At 53.2% G+C, this 21,504-nt stretch overlaps 1 protein-coding gene across 1 annotated transcript in view; it reads left to right on the top strand.

The window, feature by feature from the left end:
* ZNF618 (zinc finger protein 618) overlaps positions 1–21,504 on the top strand; it is a 97,611-nt gene that overhangs the window by 12,951 nt on the left and 63,156 nt on the right. The window contains exons 2-3 of the mRNA XM_079996491.1: positions 110–156; positions 7,028–7,272. Of these exons, the coding sequence (XP_079852617.1) occupies positions 110–156; positions 7,028–7,272 (292 nt within the window). The remainder of the gene's footprint in view (positions 1–109; positions 157–7,027; positions 7,273–21,504) is intronic.

Below are 21,504 nucleotides of genomic sequence, written 5' to 3'. Positions count from 1 at the left end.
GGTTTCAAATATTATTAGTATTATTATTAATGGCAATATATCCGAGTTTCTAACCCTGGTTTCAAATATTATTAATATTAATATTAGTATTTATTTTTATTTTCCACAGGCCGAGGGCAGCGTCAGCAGTGTTGGCAAAAGAGCTTCCGCCAGCAGGTATTAATAGCGATGAAAACAATAACGATAATATTGTTAATAACGGTAATAATGATTAATAATAGTGATTTTAATTATTATTATTAATAATAATAATAGTAATGGCAGCAACTACAAAGCAACAACCAAAACCGTAGTCATGGCAACCAAAATTACAACAGTGAAACATTATATTATTGTTATTATTATTATTATTATTTTATTATTATATTATATTATTATTATTAGTATTATTATTATTATTATTGTTATTATTATTATTATTATATTATATTATGTTATTATTATTAGTAGTAGTAGTAGTAGTAGTATTAGTATTAGTATTAGTATTTTATTATTATATGTTATTATTATTATTATTATTATTAGTATTAGTATTAGTATTAGTATTATTATAATTCAAAGGCTCCCAGTCCCAGTCCCGCATTCCCAGTTTCCCATTAACAGGCTCCCATTCCCAGTCTCCCAGTATCCCATTCCCAGTCCCAGTCTCCCAGTCCCAGTCCGGCATCCCAGTTTCCCATTCCCAGTCCCCCAGTCTCAATGTCTCCCATTCCCAGTCTCCCATTCAAAGTCCCCCATTCCCAGTCCCCCATTATTATTATTATTATTATTATTATTACATCATTATAATTCAAAGGCTCCCAGTCCCAGTCCCGCATTCCCAGTTTCCCATTAACAGGCTCCCATTCCCAGTCTCCCAGTATCCCATTCCCAGTCCCAGTCTCCCAGTCCCAGTCCAGCATTCCCAGTTTCCCATTCCCAGTCCCCCAGTCCCAGTCCCGCATTCCCAGTTTCCCATTCCCAGTCTCAGTCCCGCATTCCCAGTTTCCCATTAACAGGCTCCCATTCCCAGTCTCCCAGTATCCCATTCCCAGTCTCCCAGTCCCAGTCCGGCATTCCAGTCTCCCAGTATCCCATTCCCAGTCTCCCAGTCCCAGTTTCCCATTCCCAGTCTCCCAGTCCCAGTCCGGCATTCCCAGTTTCCCATTCCCAGTCTCCCAGTCCCAGTCCCGCATTCCCAGTTTCCCATTAACAGGCTCCCATTCCCAGTCTCCCAGTATCCCATTCCCAGTCTCCCAGTCCCAGTCCGGCATTCCCAGTTTCCCATTCCCAGTCTCCCAGTCCCAGTCCCGCATTCCCAGTTTCCCATTAACAGGCTCCCATTCCCAGTCTCCCAGTATCCCATTCCCAGTCCCAGTCTCCCAGTCCCAGTCCGGCATTCCCAGTTTCCCATTCCCAGTCCCCCATTCCCAGTCTCCCATTAAAAGTCCCCCATTCCCAGTCCCCCATTCCCAGTCTCCCATTAAAAGTCCCCCATTCCCAGTCCCCTATTATTATTATTATTATTATTATTATTTTATTGTTATATTATTATATTATTATTATTATTATTATTATTATTACATCATTATAATTCAAAGGCTCCCAGTCCCCCAGTCTCAATGTCTCCCATTCCCAGTCCCCCATTCCCAGTCTCCCATTAAAAGTCCCCCAGTCCCAGTCCCCCATTCCCAGTTTCCCATTAACAGGCTCCCATTCCCAGTCTCCCAGTATCCCATTCCCAGTCCCAGTCTCCCAGTCCCAGTCCGGCATTCCCAGTTTCCCATTAAAAGTCCCCCATTCCCAGTCCCCCATTCCCAGTCTCCCATTAAAAGTCCCCCATTCCCAGTCCCCCATTCCCAGTCTCCCATTAAAAGCCCCCATTCCCAGTCCCCCATTCCCAGTCTCCCATTAAAAGTCCCCCATTCCCAGTCCCCCATTCCCAGTCTCCCATTAAAAGTCCCCCATTCCCAGTAGCCCATTCCCAGTCTGCTCTGCCCCCCATTCCCAGTCTCCCAGTATCCAATTCCCAGTCTCCCATTAAACCCCCCCATTCCCAGTCCTAGCCCCCCATTCCCAGTCTCCCTGCCCCCCAGTCCCAGTCCCCCATTCCCAGTCTGGTCTGCCCCCCATTCCCAGTCTCCCAATATCCCATTCCCAGTCTCCCAGTTCCCCATTCCCAGTCTGTCTGCCCCCCATTCCCAGTCACCCAGTATCCCATTCCCAGTCCAAGTCCCCCATTCCCAGTCTCCCAGCCCCCCATTCCCAGTCACAGTCTCCCATTCCCAGTCCTAGCCCACCATTCCCAGTCTGGTCTGCCCCCCATTCCCAGTCTCCCAGTATCCAATTCCCAGTCTCCCATTAAACCCCCCCATTCCCAGTCCAAGTCCCCCATTCCCAGTCTGGTCTGCCCCCCATTCCCAGTCTCCCAGTATCCAATTCCCAGTCTCCCATTAAACCCCCCCATTCCCAGTCCTAGCCCCCCATTCCCAGTCTCCCTGCCCCCCAGTCCCAGTCCCCCATTCCCAGTCTGGTCTGCCCCCCATTCCCAGTCTCCCAATATCCCATTCCCAGTCTCCCAGTCCCCCATTCCCAGTCTGTCTGCCCCCCATTCCCAGTCACCCAGTATCCCATTCCCAGTCCAAGTCCCCCATTCCCAGTCTCCCAGCCCCCCATTCCCAGTCACAGTCTCCCATTCCCAGTCTGCTCTGCCCCCCATTCCCAGTCTCCCAGTATCCCATTCCCAGTCCAAGTCCCCCATTCCCAGTCTGGTCTGCCCCCCATTCCCAGTCTCCCAGTATCCAATTCCCAGTCTCCCATTAAACCCCCCCATTCCCAGTCCTAGCCCCCCATTCCCAGTCTCCCTGCCCCCCAGTCCCAGCCCCACATTCCCAGTCTGGTCTGCCCCCCATTCCCATTCTCCCAATATCCCATTCCCAGTCTCCCAGTCCGCCATTCCCAGTCTCCCAGTCCCCCATTCCCAGTCTGTCTGCCCCCCATTCCCAGTCTCCCAGTATCCCATTCCCAGTCCAAGTCCCCCATTCCCAGTCTCCCAGCCCCCCATTCCCAGTCACAGTCTCCCATTCCCAGTCCTAGCCCCCCATTCCCAGTCCGGTCTGCCCCCCATTCCCAGTCTCCCAGTATCCAATTCCCAGTCTCCCATTAAACCCCCCCATTCCCAGTCCCAGCCCCCCATTCCCAGTCTGGTCTGCCCCCCATTCCCAGTCTCCCAGTATCCAATTCCCAGTCTCCCAGTCCCCCATTCCCAGTCCCAGCCCCACATTCCCAGTCTCCCAGCCCCATTCCCACTCTCCCAGCCCCACATTCCCAGTCTCCCAGTCTCCCATTCCAGTATCCCAGTCCCAGCCCCCCATTCCCAGTCCCACACTCCCAGTTTCCCATTAAAGCCCCCCATTCTGTCTCCCAGTTCCAGCCCACCATTCCCAGTCTCCCAGTACCCCATTCCCAGTCCGGTCTACCCCCCATTCTCAGTCTCCCAGTCCCCCATTCCCAGTCTCCCTGCCCCACACTCCCAGTCTCCCATTAAAAGCCCCATTCCCAGTCCCAGACCCCCATTCCCAGCCCCACACTCCCAGTCTCCCATTCCCAGTCTCCCATTAAAAGACCCCCATTCCCAGTATGTCTGCCCCCATTCCCAGTCTCTTAGCCCCCCATTCCCAGTCCCCCATTAAGACTCCCAGTCCCCCATTCCCAGTTTCCCATTCCCAGTCTCTCAGCCCCACATTCCCAGTCTCCCAGCCCCACACTCCCAGTCCCCCATTCCCAGTCCCCCATTAAAAAACCCCATTCTGTCTCCCAGTCCCTGCCCCACATTCCCAGTCTGCTCTGCCCCCCATTCCCAGTCTCCCAGTATCCCATTCCCAGTCCAAGTCCCCCATTCCCAGTCTCCCAGCCCCCCATTCCCAGTCACAGTCTCCCATTCCCAGTCCTAGCCCCCCATTCCCAGTCTGGTCTGCCCCCCATTCCCAGTCTCCCAGTATCCAATTCCCAGTCTCCCATAAACCCCCCCCATTCCCAGTCCTAGCCCCCCATTCCCAGTCTCCCTGCCCCCCAGTCCCAGCCCCCCATTCCCAGTCTGTCTGCCCCCCATTCCCAGTCTCCCAATATCCCATTCCCAGTCTCCCAGTCCCCCATTCCCAGTCTGTCTGCCCCCCATTCCCAGTCTCCCAGTATCCCATTCCCAGTCCAAGTCCCCCATTCCCAGTCCCAGCCCCACATTCCCAGTCTCCCAGCCCCACATTCCCAGTCTCCCATTCCAGTATCCCAGTCCCAGCCCCCCATTCCCAGTCCCACACTCCCAGTCTCCCATTCCCAGTCTCCCATTAAAAGACCCCCATTCCCAGTATGTCTGCCCCCATTCCCAGTCTCTTAGCCCCCCATTCCCAGTCCCCCATTAAGACTCCCAGTCCCCCATTCCCAGTTTCTCAGCCCCACATTCCCAGTCTCCCAGCCCCACACTCCCAGTCCCCCATTCCCAGTCTCCCATTAAACCCCCCCATTCCCAGTCCTAGCCCCCCATTCCCAGTCTCCCTGCCCCCCAGTCCCAGCCCCACATTCCCAGTCTGGTCTGCCCCCCATTCCCAGTCTCCCAGTATCCCATTCCCAGTCTCCCAGTCCCCCATTCCCAGTCTGTCTGCCCCCCATTCCCAGTCTCCCAGTATCCCATTCCCAGTCCAAGTCCCCCATTCCCAGTCTCCCAGCCCCCCATTCCCAGTCACAGTCTCCCATTCCCAGTCCTAGCCCCCCATTCCCAGTCTGGTCTGCCCCCCATTCCCAGTCTCCCAGTATCCAATTCCCAGTCTCCCATTAAACCCCCCCATTCCCAGTCCTAGCCCGCCATTCCCAGTCTCCCTGCCCCCCCAGTCCCAGCCCCACATTCCCAGTCTGGTCTGCCCCCCATTCCCAGTCTCCCAGTATCCCATTCCCAGTCTCCCAGTCCCCCATTCCCAGTCTGTCTGCCCCCCATTCCCAGTCTCCCAGTATCCCATTCCCAGTCCAAGTCCCCCATTCCCAGTCACAGTCCCCCATTCCCAGTCCTAGCCCCCCATTCCCAGTCTGGTCTGCCCCCCATTCCCAGTCTCCCAGTATCCAATTCCCAGTCTCCCATTAAACCCCCCCATTCCCAGTCCTAGCCCCCCATTCCCAGTCTGCTCTGCCCCCCATTCCCAGTCTCCCAGTGTCCCATTCCCAGTCCAAGTCCCCCATTCCCAGTCTCCCAGCCCCCCATTCCCAGTCACAGTCTCCCATTCCCAGTCATAGCCCCACATTCCCAGTCTGGTCTGCCCCCCATTCCCAGTCTCCCAGTATCCAATTCCCAGTCTCCCATTAAACCCCCCCATTCCCAGTCCTAGCCCCCCATTCCCAGTCTCCCTGCCCCCCAGTCCCAGCCCCACATTCCCAGTCTGGTCTGCCCCCCATTCCCAGTCTCCCAGTATCCCATTCCCAGTCCTATTCTCCCATTATAGACCCCCATTCCCAGTCCCAGCCCCACATTCCCAGTCTCCCAGCCCCATTCCCACTCTCCCAGCCCCACATTCCCAGTCTCCCAGTCTCCCATTCCAGTATCCCAGTCTCAGCCCCCCATTCCCAGTCCCACACTCCCAGTCTCCCATTAAAGACCCCCATTCTGTCTCCCAGTTCCAGCCCACCATTCCCAGTCTCCCAGTACCCCATTCCCAGTCTGTCTGCCCCCCATTCCCAGTCTCCCAGTCCCCCATTCCCAGTCTCCCTGCCCCACACTCCCAGTCTCCCATTAAAAGCCCCATTCCCAGTCCCAGACCCCCATTCCCAGCCCCACACTCCCAGTCTCCCATTCCCAGTCTCCCATTAAAAGACCCCCATTCCCAGTATCTCTGCCCCCATTCCCAGTCTCTTAGCCCCCCATTCCCAGTCCCCCATTAAGACTCCCAGTCCCCCATTCCCAGTTTCCCATTCCCAGTCTCTCAGCCCCACATTCCCAGTCTCCCAGCCCCACACTCCCAGTCCCCCATTAAAAACCCCCATTCTGTCTCCCAGTCCCTGCCCCACATTCTCAGTCTGGTCTGCCCCCCATTCCCAGTCTGCCCCCCATTCCCATTCCCATTCCCAGCCCCACACTCCCAGTCTCCCATTCCCAGTCTCCCATTAAAAGACCCCCATTCCCAGTATGTCTGCCCCCATTCCCAGTCTCTTAGCCCCCCATTCCCACTCCCCCATTAAGACTCCCAGTCCCCCATTCCCAGTTTCCCATTCCCAGTCTCTCAGCCCCACATTCCCAGTCTCCCAGCCCCACACTCCCAGTCCCCCATTAAAAACCCCCATTCTGTCTCCCAGTCCCTGCCCCACATTCCCAGTCTGGTCTGCCCCCCATTCCCAGTCTCCCAGCCCCACACTCCCAGTCTCCCACTTGAGACCCCCATTCCCCCTCCGCTCTGCCCCACTGACCCCTTTCTCTGCCCCACAGTGACCCGCCCCCCTCGGCTGCCGCCATCCCTGCCCCCCATTCCCAGTCTGGTCTGCCCCCCATTCCCAGTCTCCCATTAAAAGACCCCCATTCCCAGTCTTAGCCCCACATTCCCAGTATCCCATTCCCAGTCTGCTCTGCCCCCCCATTCCCAGTCCCCCAGTCCCATTCTCCCATTAAAAGACCCCCATTCCCAGTCCTAGCCCCCTTTCCCAGTCTCTCTGCCCCCAATCCCAGTCTCCCTGCCCCCCATTCCCAGTCCCTGCCCCACACTCCCAGTCTCCCATTAAAGACCCCCATTCCCACTCTCCCATTAAAAGACCCCCATTCCCAGTCCTAGCCCCCCATTCCCAGTCTCCCAGCCCCACACTCCCAGTCCCCCATTCCCAGTCCCCCATTAAAAACCCCCATTCTGTCTCCCAGTCCCTGCCCCACATTCCCAGTCTGGTCTGCCCCCCATTCCCAGTCTCCCAGCCCCACACTCCCAGTCTCCCAGTCCCAGCCCCACACTCCCAATCTCCCACTTGGGACCCCAATTCCCCCTCCACTCTGCCCCACTCACTGACCCCTTTCTCTGCCCCACAGAGACCCGCCCCCCTCGGCTGCCGCCATGCCGGGCTCCGATTCGCCGGCCTCCGACTCGGCTCCGCCCAGCGAGGAAGCCCCGCCCTCTGCCCCCCAAGTCACCGTCAAGACCGAGACCCCTGACGACTTTGCCTGGCCCCACGGCAGCCCCACGGAGCCCCGCAAAGGGGGCCGTGGGGCAGCCCCAGCCGAGATCTGCGTCGTCCTGGGGGGGGTCCGCAGCCAGCAGACCCTGGGTAAGCTAGGTGCGACCCCTATTTTCTGTGGGGCAGAGCGGGTTGGGGGTCGGGGAAAGGTTTGGTTAGGGGTCGGGGTCCCTATGGTTTGGGGGTCAGGGGGAAAGGGGGGGTCCGCAGCCAGCAGACCCTGGGTAAGCTAGGTGCGACCCCTATTTTCTGTGGGGCAGAGCGGGTTGGGGGTCGGGGAAAGGTTTGGTTAGGGGTCGGGGGCCCTATGGGTTGGGGGTCAGGGGGAAAGTGGGGGGTCCGTAGCCAGCAGACCCTGGGTAAGCGAGGTGCGACCCCTATTTTCTGTGGGGCAGAGCGGGTTGGGGGTCAGGGAAAGGTTTGGTTAGGGGTCGGGGTCCCTATGGGTTGGGGGTCAGGGGGAAAGTGGGGGGTCCACAGCCAGCAGACCCTGGGTAAGCTAGGTGCGACCCCTATTTTCTGTGGGGCAGAGCGGGTTGGGGGTCGGGGAAAGGTTTGGTTAGGGGTCGGGAGCCCTGTGGGTTGGGGGTCAGGGGGAAAGTGGGGGGTCCGTAGCCAGCAGAGCCTGGGTAAGCGAGGTGCGACCCCTATTTTCTGTGGGGCAGAGCGGGTTGGGGGTCGGGGAAAGGTTTGGTTAGGGGTCGGGGGCCCTATGGGTTGGGGGTCAGGGGGAAAGTGGGGGGTCCGTAGCCAGCAGAGCCTGGGTAAGCTAGGTGCGACCCCTATTTTCTGTGGGGCAGAGCGGGTTGGGGGTCGGGGAAAGGTTTGGTTAGGGGTCGGGGTCCCTATGGGTTGGGGATCGGGGGAAAGTGGGGGGTCCACAGCCAGCAGACCCTGGGTAAGGAAGGTGCGACCCCTATTTTCTGTGGGGCAGAGCGGGTTGGGGGTCGGGGAAAGGTTTGGTTAGGGGTCGGGGGCCCTATGGGTTGGGGGTCAGGGGGAAAGTGGGGGGTCCGGCGCCAGCAGAGCCTGGGTCAGCGAGGTGGGTGGCGGTTGGGGGTCAGGGAAACGACCCCTATTTTCTGTGGGGGGGGAGTGGGTTGGGGTTGGGAAAAGGTTTGGTTATGGGTCAGGGGAGCCTTTTGTTGGGGGTCAGGGCGGGTTTGGGGTCAGGGCACCCTTTGGGTTGGGGGTCAGGGGAACCTTTGGGTGGGTGGGTGACGCGACCCCTATTTTCCGTGGGGTAGAGGCGGTTGGGGGTCGGTTATGGGTCAGGGGGGCCTTTTGTTGGGGGTCAGGGGGGGTTTGGGGTCAGGGCACCCTTTGGGTTGTGGGTCAGGGGAACCTTTGGGTGGGTGGGTGGCGCGACCCCTGTTTTCCGTGGGGTAGAGGCGGTTGGGGGTCGGTTATGGGTCAGGGTGCCCTTTTGGTTGGGGGTCAGGGGAATCCTTTGGGTTGGGGGTCAGGGAAACTGGGGGGACCCTTTGGGTTTGGGGTCAGGGGAGCCTTTTGGTGGATGGGTGGCGCGACCCCTTTTTTCTGTGGGTCAGGGTCAGTTGGGGGTCGGTTATGGGTCAGGGGGGCCCTTTGGTGGGTGGGTGGCATGACCCCTATTTTCTGTGGGGCGGAGGCGGTTGGGGGTCGGTTATGGGTCAGGGGGGCCCTTTGGTGGGTGGGTGGCATGACCCCTATTTTCTGTGGGGCGGAGGCGGTTGGGGGTCGGTTATGGGTCAGGGGCACCCTTTGGTGGGTGGGTGGCGTGACCCCTATATTCTGTGGGGCGGAGGCGGTTGGGGGTCGGTTATGGGTCAGGGGACCCTTTTGGTGGGTGGGTGGCGCAACCCCTTTTTCTGTGGGGCAGAGTCGCTTGGGGGTCGGTTATGGGTCAGGGGGACCCTTTGGTGGGTGGGTGGCGCGACCCCTTTTTTCTGTGGGGCGGAGGCGGTTGGGGGTCGGTTATGGGTCAGGAGAGCCTTTTGGTGGGTGGGTGGCGCGACCCCTATATTCTGTGGGGCAGAGTCGCTTGGGGGTCGTGGAAACGTTTGCTTAGGGGTCAGGAGGACCTTTTGTTGGGGGTCAGGGAAACGGGGGGCCCCTTTCAGTTGGGGGTCACTGGGAGACTTTTGGTTGGGGGTCACGGGCCCTTTTGGTTAGGGGTCAGGGGAAACTGCGGGGAGCCTTTCAGTTAGGGGTCAGGAGACTCTTCTGGTTAGGGGTCGGGACCCTTTTGGTTAGGGGTCAGGGAAACTTGGGGGACCCCTTTGTTGGGGGTCAGGGGCCCTTTGGGTTGGGGGTCAGGGAACCCCTTTTTTCTTTGGGGCGGAGCGGGTTGGGGGTCGGAGACTTTCGGTTAGGGGTCAAGGGATCCTTCTGGTTAGGGGTCAGGGGCCCCTTTTGTTGGGGGTCAGGGGACCCTTTTGTTGGGGGTCTGGCTTCTGGTTCGAATCCGGTTCGAATCCGGTTCCAGTCTGCTTCGAATCCGGGTTCAAATCCGGTTCAAGTCTAGTTCAAATCCGGGTTCAAATCCGGTTTAAATCTGGTTCGAATTTGGGTTCAAATCCGGTTTAGGTCTGGTTCGGATCTAGGTTCAAATCCAGTTCCAGTCTGGTTCGAATCCGGGTTCAAATCCGGTTCAAGTCTGGTTCGAATCCGGGTTCAAATCTGGTTCAAATCTAGTTCGAATCCGGGTTCAAATCCGGTTCCAGTCTGGTTCGAATCCGGGTTCAAATCCAGGTCCAGTCTAGTTCAAATCCAGGTTCAAATCCGGTTCAAGTCTGGTTCGAATTTGGGTTCAAATCCGGTTTAGGTCTGGCTCGGATCTAGGTTCAAATCCAGTTCCAGTCTGGTTCGAATCCGGGTTCAAATCCGGTTCCAGTCTGGTTCGAATCCGGGTTCAAATCCAGGTCCAGTCTAGTTCAAATCCGGGTTCAAATCCGGTTCAAGTCTGGTTCGAATCCGGGTTTGAATCTGGTTCCAGTCTGGTTCGAATCCTGGTTCAAATCCGGTTCAAGTCTGGTTCGAATCCGGGTTCAAATCCGGTTTAAATCTGGTTCGAATTTGGGTTCAAATCCGGTTTAGGTCTGGTTCGGATCTAGGTTCAAATCCAGTTCCAGTCTGGTTCGAATCCGGGTTCAAATCCAGGTCCAGTCTAGTTCAAATCCGGTTCAAGTCTGGTTCGAATCCGGGTTCAAATCCGGTTCAAGTCTGGTTCGAATCCGGGTTCAAATCTGGTTCCAGTCTGGTTCAAATCTGGGTTCAAATCCGGTTCCAGTCTGGTTCGAATCTGGGTTCAAATCCGGTTCCAGTCTGGTTCGAATCCGGGTTCAAATCCAGGTCCAGTCTAGTTCAAATCCGGGTTCAAATCCGGTTCAAGTCTGGTTCAAATCCGGGTTCAAATCCGGTTCAAGTCTGGTTCAAATCCGGGTTCGAATCTGGTTCCAGTCTGGTTCGAATCTGGGTTCAAATCCAGGTCCAGTCTAGTTCAAATCCAGTTCAAGTCTGGTTCGAATCCGGGTTCAAATCCGGTTCAAGTCTGGTTCGAATCCGGGTTCGAATCTGGTTCCAGTGTGGTTCGAATCTGGGTTCAAATCCGGTTCCAGTCTGGTTCGAATCTGGGTTCAAATCCGGTTCAAGTCTAGTTCAAATCTGGGTTCAAATCTGGTTCCGGTCTGGTTCGAATCTGGGTTCAAATCCGGTTCCAGTCTAGTTCGAATCTGGGTTCAAATCCGGTTCAAGTCTAGTTCAAATCCGGGTTCAAATCTGGTTTAAATCTGGTTCAAATCCGGTTCCAGTCTGGTTCGAATCTGGGTTCAAATCCGGTTCCAGTCTAGTTCGAATCTGGGTTCAAATCCGGTTCAAGTCTAGTTCAAATCCGGGTTCAAATCTGGTTTAAATCTGGTTCGAATCTGGGTTCAAATCCGGTTCAAGTCTGGTTCAAATCCGGGTTCAAATCCGGTTCAAGTCTGGTTCGATTCTGGGTTCAAATCTGATTCAAGTCTGGTTCAAATCTGGTTCAAGTCTGGTTCGAATCCGGTTCCAGTCTGGTTCAAATCCGGGTACAAGTCTGGTTTGAATCCGGGTTTGAATCTGATTCAAGTCTGGTTTTAATCTGGGTTCAAATCCGGTTCAAGTCTGGTTTGAATCCGGGTTCAAATCCGGTTCAAGTCTGGGGTTCCGGGTTCAAATCCCCAGTCCTAGGAGGAGGAATCTGGTTTGAATCCGGTTCAAATCCGGTTCAAGTCTGGGGTTCCGGGTTCAAATCCCTGGTCCTAGGAGGAGGAAACTGGTTTGAATCCGGTTCAAATTCGGTTCAAGTCTGGGGTTCCGGGTTCAAATCCCCAGTCCTAGGAGGAGGAAGCTGATTTGAATCCGGGTTCAGACTCCTAGTTCGAGTCGTGTGCTCCGGGTTCGAGTCTGGGTTCAAATCCGGTTCAAGACTGGAGGGTCCGGGTTTGAGTCTGGTTCAGGGTTCAAATCCCAGTTCCCAGGAGGAGGAAACTGATTTGAATCTGGATTCAAATCCGGTTCAAGTCTGGAGGGTCCGGGTTCGAGTTTGGGTTTCCGGGTTCAAATCCCTAGTTCACAGGAGGAGGAAACTGGTTTGAATCCGGGTTCAAATCCCCAGTTTCTAGGAGGAGGAAACTGATTTGAATCCGGATTCAAATCCGGTTCAAGTCTGGAGGGTCCGGGTTCAAGTCTGGGGTTCCGGGTTCAAATCCCCATTCACAGGTGGAGGAAACAGATTTGAATCCGGATTCAAATCCGGTTCAAGTCTGGAGGGTCCGGGTTCGAGTCTGGGGTTCCGGGTTCAAATCCCCAGTTCACAGGTGGAGGAAACTGGTTTGAATCCGGATTCAAATCCCCAGTTTCTAGGAGGAGGAAACTGATTTGAATCCGGATTCAAATCCGGTTCAAGTCTGGAGGGTCCCGGTTCGAGTCTGGGGTTCCGGGTTCAAATCCCCAGTTCACAGGTGGAGGAAACTGGTTCGAATCCGGGTTCAAATCCCCAGTTTCTAGGAGGAGGAAACTGATTTGAATCCGGATTCAAATCCGGTTCAAGTCTGGAGGGTCCCGGTTCGAGTCTGGGGTTCCGGGTTCAAATCCCCAGTTCACAGGAGGAGGAAACTGGTTTGAATCCGGGTTCAAATCCCCAGTCCTAGGAGGAGAAAACTGATTCGAATCCGGTTCGAATCTGGTTCAAGTCTGCAGGGTCCGGGTTCAAATCCCCAGTTCACAGGAGGAGGAAACTGGTTTGAATCCGGGTTCAAATCCCCAGTTTCTAGGAGGAGAAAACTGATTTGAATCCGGTTCGAATCTGGTTCAAGTCTGGAGGGTCCGGGTTCAAATCCCCAGTTCACAGGAGGAGGAAACTGGTTCGAATCCGGGTTCAAATCCCCATTTTCTAGGAGGAGAAAACTGATTGGAATCTGGTTCGAATCTGGTTCAAGTCTGGAGGGTCCGGGTTCAAATCCCCAGTTCACAGGAGGAGGAAACTGGTTTGAATCCGGGTTCAAATCCCCAGTTTCTAGGAGGAGAAAACTGATTCGAATCCGGTTCGAATCTGCTTCAAGTCTGGAGGGTCCGGGTTCAAATCCCCAGTTCACAGGAGGAGGAAACTGGTTTGAATCCGGGTTCAAATCCCCAGTTTCTAGGAGGAGAAAACTGATTCGAATCCGGTTCGAATCTGGTTCAAGTCTGGAGGGTCCGGGTTCAAATCCCCAGTTCACAGGAGGAGGAAACTGGTTTGAATCTGGGTTCAAATCCCCAGTTTCTAGGAGGAGAAAACTGATTTGAATCCGGTTCGAATCTGGTTCAAGTCTGGAGGGTCCGGGTTCAAATCCCCAGTTCACAGGAGGAGGAAACTGGTTTGAATCCGGGTTCAAATCCCCAGTTTCTAGGAGGAGAAAACTGATTTGAATCCGGTTCGAATCTGGTTCAAGTCTGGAGGGTCCGGGTTCAAATCCCCAGTTCACAGGAGGAGGAAACTGGTTCGAATCCGGGTTCAAATCCCCAGTCCTAGGAGGAGAAAACTGATTCTGGTTCAAGTCTGGAGGGTCCGGGTTCAAATCCCCAGTTCACAGGAGGAGGAAACTGGTTTGAATCCGGGTTCAAATCCCCAGTTTCTAGGAGGAGAAAACTGATTTGAATCCGGTTCAAATCTGGTTCAAGTCTTGAGGGTCCGGGTTCAAATCCCCAGTTCACAGGAGGAGGAAACTGGTTCGAATCCGGGTTCAAATCCCCAGTCCTAGGAGGAGAAAACTGATTTGAATCTGGTTCAAGTCTGGAGGGTCCGGGTTCAAATCCCCAGTTCACAGAAGGAGGAAACTGGTTTGAATCCGGGTTCAAATCCCCAGTCCTAGGAGGAGAAAACTGATTGGAATCCGGTTCGAATCTGGTTCAAGTCTGGAGGGTCCGGGTTCAAATCCCCAGTTCACAGGAGGAGGGAACTGGTTTGAATCCGGGTTCAAATCCCCAGTCCTAGGAGGAGAAAACTGATTTGAATCCGGTTCGAATCTGGTTCAAGTCTGGAGGGTCCGGGTTCAAATCCCCAGTTCACAGGAGGAGGAAACTGGTTCGAATCCGGGTTCAAATCCCCAGTTTCTAGGAGGAGGAAACTGGTTTGAATCCGGGTTCAAATCCCCAGTCCAGGTTCAAATCCCCAGTCCTAGGAGGAGAAGACTGATTTGAATCCGGTTCGAATCTGGTTCAAGTCTGGAGGGTCCGGGTTCAAATCCCCAGTTCACAGGAGGAGGAAACTGGTTTGAATCCGGGTTCAAATCCCCAGTTTCTAGGAGGAGGAAACTGGTTTGAATCCGGGTTCAAATCCCCAGTCCGGGTTCAAATCCCCAGTCCGGGTTCAAATCCCCAGTCCTAGGAGGAGAAGACTGATTCGAATCCGGTTCGAATCCGGTTCAAGTCTGGAGGGTCCGGGTTCAAATCCCCAGTTCACAGGAGGAGGAAACTGGTTTGAATCCGGGTTCAAATCCCCAGTTTCTAGGAGGAGAAAACTGATTCGAATCCGGTTTGAATCTGGTTCAAGTCTGGAGGGTCCGGGTTCAAATCCCCAGTTCACAGGAGGAGGAAACTGGTTCGAATCCGGGTTCAAATCCACAGTTTCTAGGAGGAGAAAACTGATTTGAATCCGGTTCGAATCTGGTTCAAGTCTGGAGGGTCCGGGTTCAAATCCCCAGTTCACAGGAGGAGGAAACTGGTTCGAATCCGGGTTCAAATCCCCAGTGCTAGGAGGAGAAAACTGATTTGAATCCGGTTCAAATCTGGTTCAAGTCTGGAGGGTCCGGGTTCAAATCCCCAGTTCACAGGAGGAGGAAACTGGTTTGAATCTGGGTTCAAATCCCCAGTTTCTAGGAGGAGAAAACTGATTTGAATCCGGTTCGAATCTGGTTCAAGTCTGGAGGGTCCGGGTTCAAATCCCCAGTTCACAGGAGGAGGAAACTGGTTTGAATCCGGGTTCAAATCCCCAGTTTCTAGGAGGAGAAAACTGATTTGAATCCGGTTCGAATCTGGTTCAAGTCTGGAGGGTCCGGGTTCAAATCCCCAGTTCACAGGAGGAGGAAACTGGTTCGAATCCGGGTTCAAATCCCCAGTCCTAGGAGGAGAAAACTGATTCTGGTTCAAGTCTGGAGGGTCCGGGTTCAAATCCCCAGTTCACAGGAGGAGGAAACTGGTTTGAATCCGGGTTCAAATCCCCAGTTTCTAGGAGGAGAAAACTGATTTGAATCCGGTTCAAATCTGGTTCAAGTCTTGAGGGTCCGGGTTCAAATCCCCAGTTCAAAGGAGGAGGAAACTGGTTTGAATCCGGGTTCAAATCCCCAGTCCTAGGAGGAGAAAACTGATTTGAATCCGGTTTGAATCTGGTTCAAGTCTGGAGGGTCCGGGTTCAAATCCCCAGTTCACAGGAGGAGGAAACTGGTTTGAATCCGGGTTCAAATCCCCAGTTTCTAGGAGGAGAAAACTGATTTGAATCCGGTTCAAATCTGGTTCAAGTCTTGAGGGTCCGGGTTCAAATCCCCAGTTCACAGGAGGAGGAAACTGGTTCGAATCCGGGTTCAAATCCCCAGTCCTAGGAGGAGAAAACTGATTTGAATCCGGTTCGAATCTGGTTCAAGTCTGGAGGGTCCGGGTTCAAATCCCCAGTTCACAGGAGGAGGAAACTGGTTCGAATCCGGTTCGAATCTGGTTCAAGTCTGGAGCGTCCGGGTTCAAATGCCCAGTTCAAAGGAGGAGGAAACTGGTTTGAATCCGGGTTCAAATCCCACGTTTCTAGGAGGAGAAAACTGATTTGAATCTGGTTCGAATCTGGTTCAAGTTTGGAGGGTCCGGGTTCAAATCCCCAGTTCACAGGAGGAGGAAACTGGTTCGAATCCGGGTTCAAATCCCCAGTTTCTAGGAGGAGAAAACTGATTTGAATCCGGTTCGAATCTGGTTCAAGTCTGGAGGGTCCGGGTTCAAATCCCCAGTTCACAGGAGGAGGAAACTGGTTTGAATCCGGGTTCAAATCCCCAGTTTCTAGGAGGAGAAAACTGACTTGAATCCGGTTCGAATCTGGTTCAAGTCTGGAGGGTCCGGGTTCAAATCCCCAGTTCACAGGAGGAGGAAACTGGTTTGAATCCGGGTTCAAATCCCCAGTCCGGGTTCAAATCCCCAGTCCTAGGAGGAGAAGACTGATTCGAATCCGGTTTGAATCTGGTTCAAGTCTGGAGGGTCCGGGTTCAAATCCCCAGTTCACAGGAGGAGGAAACTGGTTTGAATCCGGGTTCAAATCCCCAGTTCTAGGAGGAGAAAACTGATTCGAATCCGGTTCGAATCTGGTTCAAGTCTGGAGGGTCCGGGTTCAAATCCCCAGTTCACAGGAGGAGGAAACTGGTTTGAATCCGGGTTCAAATCCCCAGTTTCTAGGAGGAGAAAACTGATTTGAATCCGGTTCGAATCTGGTTCAAGTCTGGAGGGTCCGGGTTCAAATCCCCAGTTCACAGGAGGAGGAAACTGGTTTGAATCCGGGTTCAAATCCCCAGTCCTAGGAGGAGAAAACTGATTCGAATCCGGTTCGAATCTGGTTCAAGTCTGAAGGGTCCGGGTTCAAATCCCCAGTTCACAGGAGGAGGAAACTGGTTTGAATCCGGGTTCAAATCCCCAGTTTCTAGGAGGAGAAAACTGATTCGAATCCGGTTCAAATCTGGTTCAAGTCTGGAGGGTCCGGGTTCAAATCCCCAGTTCAAAGGAGGAGGAAACTGGTTTGAATCCGGGTTCAAATCCCCAGTCCTAGGAGGAGAAAACTGATTTGAATCCGGTTCGAATCTGGTTCAAGTCTGGAGGGTCCGGGTTCAAATCCCCAGTTCACAGGAGGAGGAAACTGGTTCGAATCCGGGTTCAAATCCCCAGTTTCTAGGAGGAGAAAACTGATTTGAATCCGGTTCGAATCTGGTTCAAGTCTGGAGGGTCCGGGTTCAAATCCCCAGTTCACAGGAGGAAACTGGTTTGAATCCGGGTTCAAATCCCCAGTTTCTAGGAGGAGGAAACTGATTTGAATCCGGTTCGAATCTGGTTCAAGTCTGGAGGGTCCGGGTTCAAATCCCAAGTTCACAGGAGGAGGAAACTGGTTTGAATCCAGGTTCACATCCCCAGTTTCTAGGAGGAGAAAACTGATTTGAATCCGGTTCGAATCTGGTTCAAGTCTGGAGGGTCCGGGTTCAAATCCCCAGTTCAAAGGAGGAGGAAACTGGTTCGAATCCGGGTTCAAATCCCCAGTCCTAGGAGGAGAAGACTGATTCGAATCCGGTTCGAATCTGGTTCAAGTCTGGAGGGTCCGGGTTCAAATCCCCAGTTCACAGGAGGAGGAAACTGGTTTGAATCCGGGTTCAAATCCCTAGTTTCTAGGAGGAGAAAACTGATTTGAATCCGGTTCGAATCTGGTTCAAGTCTGGAGGGTCCGGGTTCAAATCCCCAGTTCACAGGAGGAGGAAACTGGTTTGAATCCGGGTTCAAATCCCCAGTTTCTAGGAGGAGAAAACTGATTTGAATCGGGTTCGAATCTGGTTCAAGTCTGGAGGGTCCGGGTTCAAATCCCCAGTTCACAGGAGGAGGAAACTGGTTCGAATCCGGGTTCAAATCCCCAGTTTCTAGGAGGAGAAAACTGATTGGAATCTGGTTCGAATCTGGTTCAAGTCTGGAGGGTCCGGGTTCAAATCCCCAGTTCACAGGAGGAGGAAACTGGTTTGAATCCGGGTTCAAATCCCCAGTTCACAGGAGGAGGAAACTGGTTTGAATCCGGGTTCAAATCCCCAGTTCACAGGAGGAGGAAACTGGTTCGAATCCGGGTTCAAATCCCCAGTTCACAGGAGGAGGAAACTGGTTTGAATCCGGGTTCAAATCCCCAGTTTCTAGGAGGAGAAAACTGATTTGAATCCGGTTCGAATCTGGTTCAAGTCTGGAGCGTCCGGGTTCAAGTCCCTCATCCCAGGTTCGGTTTGAATCCGGTTTGAATCTGGTTTGACTCCGGTTTGACTCCACTTCTGCTTCCCTTCCAGGCTCTTATGAGTGCGGGATCTGTGGCAAGAAGTACAAGTATTACAACTGCTTCCAGTTCACAGGAGGAGGAAACTGGTTCGAATCCGGGTTCAAATCCCCAGTCCTAGGAGGAGAAAACTGATTTGAATCCGGTTCGAATCTGGTTCAAGTCTGGGGTTCTGGGTTCAAATCCCTGGTCCTAGGAGGAAGAAACTGGTTTGAATCCGGTTCGAATTCGGTTCAAGTCTGGTTTGAATCCGGGTTCAAATCCGGTTCAAGTCTGGGGTTCCGGGTTCAAATCCCCAGTCCTAGGAGGAGGAGACTGATTCGAATCCGGTTCGAATCTGGTTCAAGTCTGGGGTTCCGGGTTCAAATCCCCAGTTTCTAGGAGGAGAAAACTGATTCGAATCCGGTTCGAATCTGCTTCAAGTCTGGAGGGTCCGGGTTCAAATCCCTCATCCCAGGTTCGGTTTGAATCCGGTTTGACTCCGGTTTGACTCCGGTTTGACTCCACTTCCGCTTCCCTTCCAGGCTCTTATGAGTGCGGGATCTGTGGCAAGAAGTACAAGTATTACAACTGCTTCCAGTTCACAGGAGGAGGAAACTGGTTCGAATCCGGGTTCAAATCCCCAGTCCTAGGAGGAGAAAACTGATTTGAATCCGGTTCGAATCTGGTTCAAGTCTGGGGTTCTGGGTTCAAATCCCTGGTCCTAGGAGGAAGAAACTGGTTTGAATCCGGTTCGAATTCGGTTCAAGTCTGGTTTGAATCCGGGTTCAAATCCGGTTCAAGTCTGGGGTTCCGGGTTCAAATCCCCAGTCCTAGGAGGAGGAATCTGGTTTGAATCCGGTTCAAATCCGTTTCAAGTCTGGGGTTCCGGGTTCAAATCCCCAGTTTCTAGGAGGAGAAAACTGATTCAAATCCGGTTCGAATCTGGTTCAAGTCTGGAGCATCCGGGTTCAAGTCCCTCATCCCAGGTTCGGTTTGAATCTGGTTTGAATCTGGTTTGACTCCGGTTTGACTCCACTTCCGCTTCCCTTCCAGGCTCTTATGAGTGCGGGATCTGTGGCAAGAAGTACAAGTATTACAACTGCTTCCAGTTCACAGGAGGAGGAAACTGGTTCGAATCCGGGTTCAAATCCCCAGTCCTAGGAGGAGAAAACTGATTTGAATCCGGTTTGAATCTGGTTCAAGTCTGGGGTTCTGGGTTCAAATCCCTGGTCCTAGGAGGAAGAAACTGGTTTGAATCCGGTTCGAATTCGGTTCAAGTCTGGTTTGAATCCGGGTTCAAATCCGGTTCAAGTCTGGGGTTCCGGGTTCAAATCCCCAGTTCACAGGAGGAGGAAACTGGTTCGAATCCGGTTCGAATCTGGTTCAAGTCTGGAGGGTCCGGGTTCAAATCCCCAGTTCACAGGAGGAGGAAACTGGTTTGAATCCGGGTTCAAATCCCCAGTTTCTAGGAGGAGAAAACTGATTCGAATCCGGTTCGAATCTGGTTCAAGTCTGGAGGGTCCGGGTTCAAATCCCCAGTTCACAGGAGGAGGAAACTGGTTCGAATCCGGGTTCAAATCCCCAGTTTCTAGGAGGAGAAAACTGATTTGAATCCGGTTTGAATCTGGTTCAAGTCTGGAGGGCCCGGGTTCAAATCCCCAGTACAAAGGAGGAGGAAACTGGTTCGAATCCGGGTTCAAATCCCCAGTCCTAGGAGGAGAAAACTGATTCGAATCCGGTTTGAATCTGGTTCAAGTCTGGAGGGTCCGGGTTCAAATCCCCAGTTCACAGGAGGAGGAAACTGGTTTGAATCCGGGTTCAAATCCCCAGTTTCTAGGAGGAGAAAACTGATTTGAATCCGGTTCGAATCTGGTTCAAGTCTGGAGGGTCCGGGTTCAAATCCCCAGTTCACAGGAGGAGGAAACTGGTTCGAATCCGGGTTCAAATCCCCAGTTTCTAGGAGGAGAAAACTGATTTGAATCCGGTTTGAATCTGGTTCAAGTCTGGAGGGTCCGGGTTCAAATCCCCAGTTCACAGGAGGAGGAAACTGGTTTGAATCCGGGTTCAAATCCCCAGTTTCTAGGAGGAGAAGACTGATTCGAATCCGGTTCGAATCTGGTTCAAGTCTGGAGGGTCCGGGTTCAAATCCCCAGTTCACAGGAGGAGGAAACTGGTTTGAATCCGGGTTCAAATCCCCAGTTTCTAGGAGGAGAAAACTGATTCGAATCCGGTTCGAATCTGGTTCAAGTCTGGAGGGTCCGGGTTCAAATCCCCAGTTCACAGGAGGAGGAAACTGGTTTGAATCCGGGTTCAAATCCCCAGTTTCTAGGAGGAGAAAACTGATTTGAATCCGGTTCGAATCTGGTTCAAGTCTGGAGGGTCCGGGTTCAAATCCCCAGTTCACAGGAGGAAGAAACTGGTTTGAATCCGGGTTCAAATCCCCAGTTTCCAGGAGGAGAAAACTGATTCGAATCCGGTTTGAATCTGGTTCAAGTCTGGAGGGTCCGGGTTCAAATCCCCAGTTCACAGGAGGAGGAAACTGGTTTGAATCCGGGTTCAAATCCCCAGTCCTAGGAGGAGAAAACTGATACGAATCCGGTTTGAATCTGGTTCAAGTCTGGAGGGTCCGGGTTCAAATCCCCAGTTCACAGGAGAAGGAAACTGGTTTGAATCCGGGTTCAAATCCCCAGTCCTAGGAGGAGAAAACTGATTCGAATCTGGTTCAAGTCTGGAGGGTCCGGGTTCAAATCCCCAGTTCACAGGAGGAGGAAACTGGTTTGAATCCGGGTTCAAATCCCCAGTTTCTAGGAGGAGAAAACTGATTTGAATCCGGTTTGAATCTGGTTCAAGTCTGGAGGGTCCGGGTTCAAATCCCCAGTTCACAGGAGGAAACTGGTTTGAATCCGGGTTCAAATCCCCAGTCCTAGGAGGAGAAAACTGATTCGAATCCGGTTTGAATCTGGTTCAAGTCTGGAGGGTCTGGGTTCAAATCCCCAGTTCACAGGAGGAGGAAACTGGTTTGGATCCGGGTTCAAATCCCCAGTTTCTAGGAGGAGGAAACTGATTTGAATCCGGATTCAAATCCGGTTCAAGTCTGGAGGGTCCGGATTCAAGTCTGGGGTTCCGGGTTCAAATCCCCAGTACAAAGGAGGAGGAAACTGGTTTGAATCCGGGTTCAAATCCCCAGTTTCTAGGAGGAGAAAACTGATTCGAATCCGGTTCGAATCTGGTTCAAGTCTGGAGGGTCCGGGTTCAAATCCCCAGTTCAAAGGAGGAGGAAACTGGTTTGAATCCGGGTTCAAATCCCCAGTCCTAGGAGGAAAAAACTGATTTGAATCCGGTTTGAATCTGGTTCAAGTCTGGAGGGTCCGGGTTCAAATCCCCAGTTCGCAGGAGGAGGAAACTGGTTCGAATCCGGGTTCAAATCCCCAGTTTCTAGGAGGAGAAAACTGATTTGAATCCGGTTCGAATCTGGTTCAAGTCTGGAGGGTCCGGGTTCAAATCCCCAGTTCACAGGAGGAGGAAACTGGTTCGAATCCGGGTTCAAACCCCAGTCCTAGGAGGAGAAAACTGATTCGAATCCGGTTCGAATCTGGTTCAAGTCTGGAGGGTCCGGGTTCAAATCCCCAGTTCACAGGAGGAGGAAACTGGTTCGAATCCGGGTTCAAAGCCCCAGTTTCTAGGAGGAGAGAACTGATTTGAATCCGGTTCGAATCAGGTTCAATTCTGGAGGGTCCGGGTTCAAATCCCCAGTTCACAGGAGGAGGAAACTGGTTTGAATCCGGGTTCAAATCCCCAGTCCTAGGAGGAGAAAACTG

This window comes from Podarcis cretensis (assembly GCF_951804945.1).
Source record: "Podarcis cretensis genome assembly, contig: SCAFFOLD_26, whole genome shotgun sequence".
Taxonomy (NCBI): Eukaryota; Metazoa; Chordata; class Lepidosauria; order Squamata; family Lacertidae; genus Podarcis; species Podarcis cretensis.
This window is presented reverse-complemented; position numbering and strand designations above follow the sequence as displayed.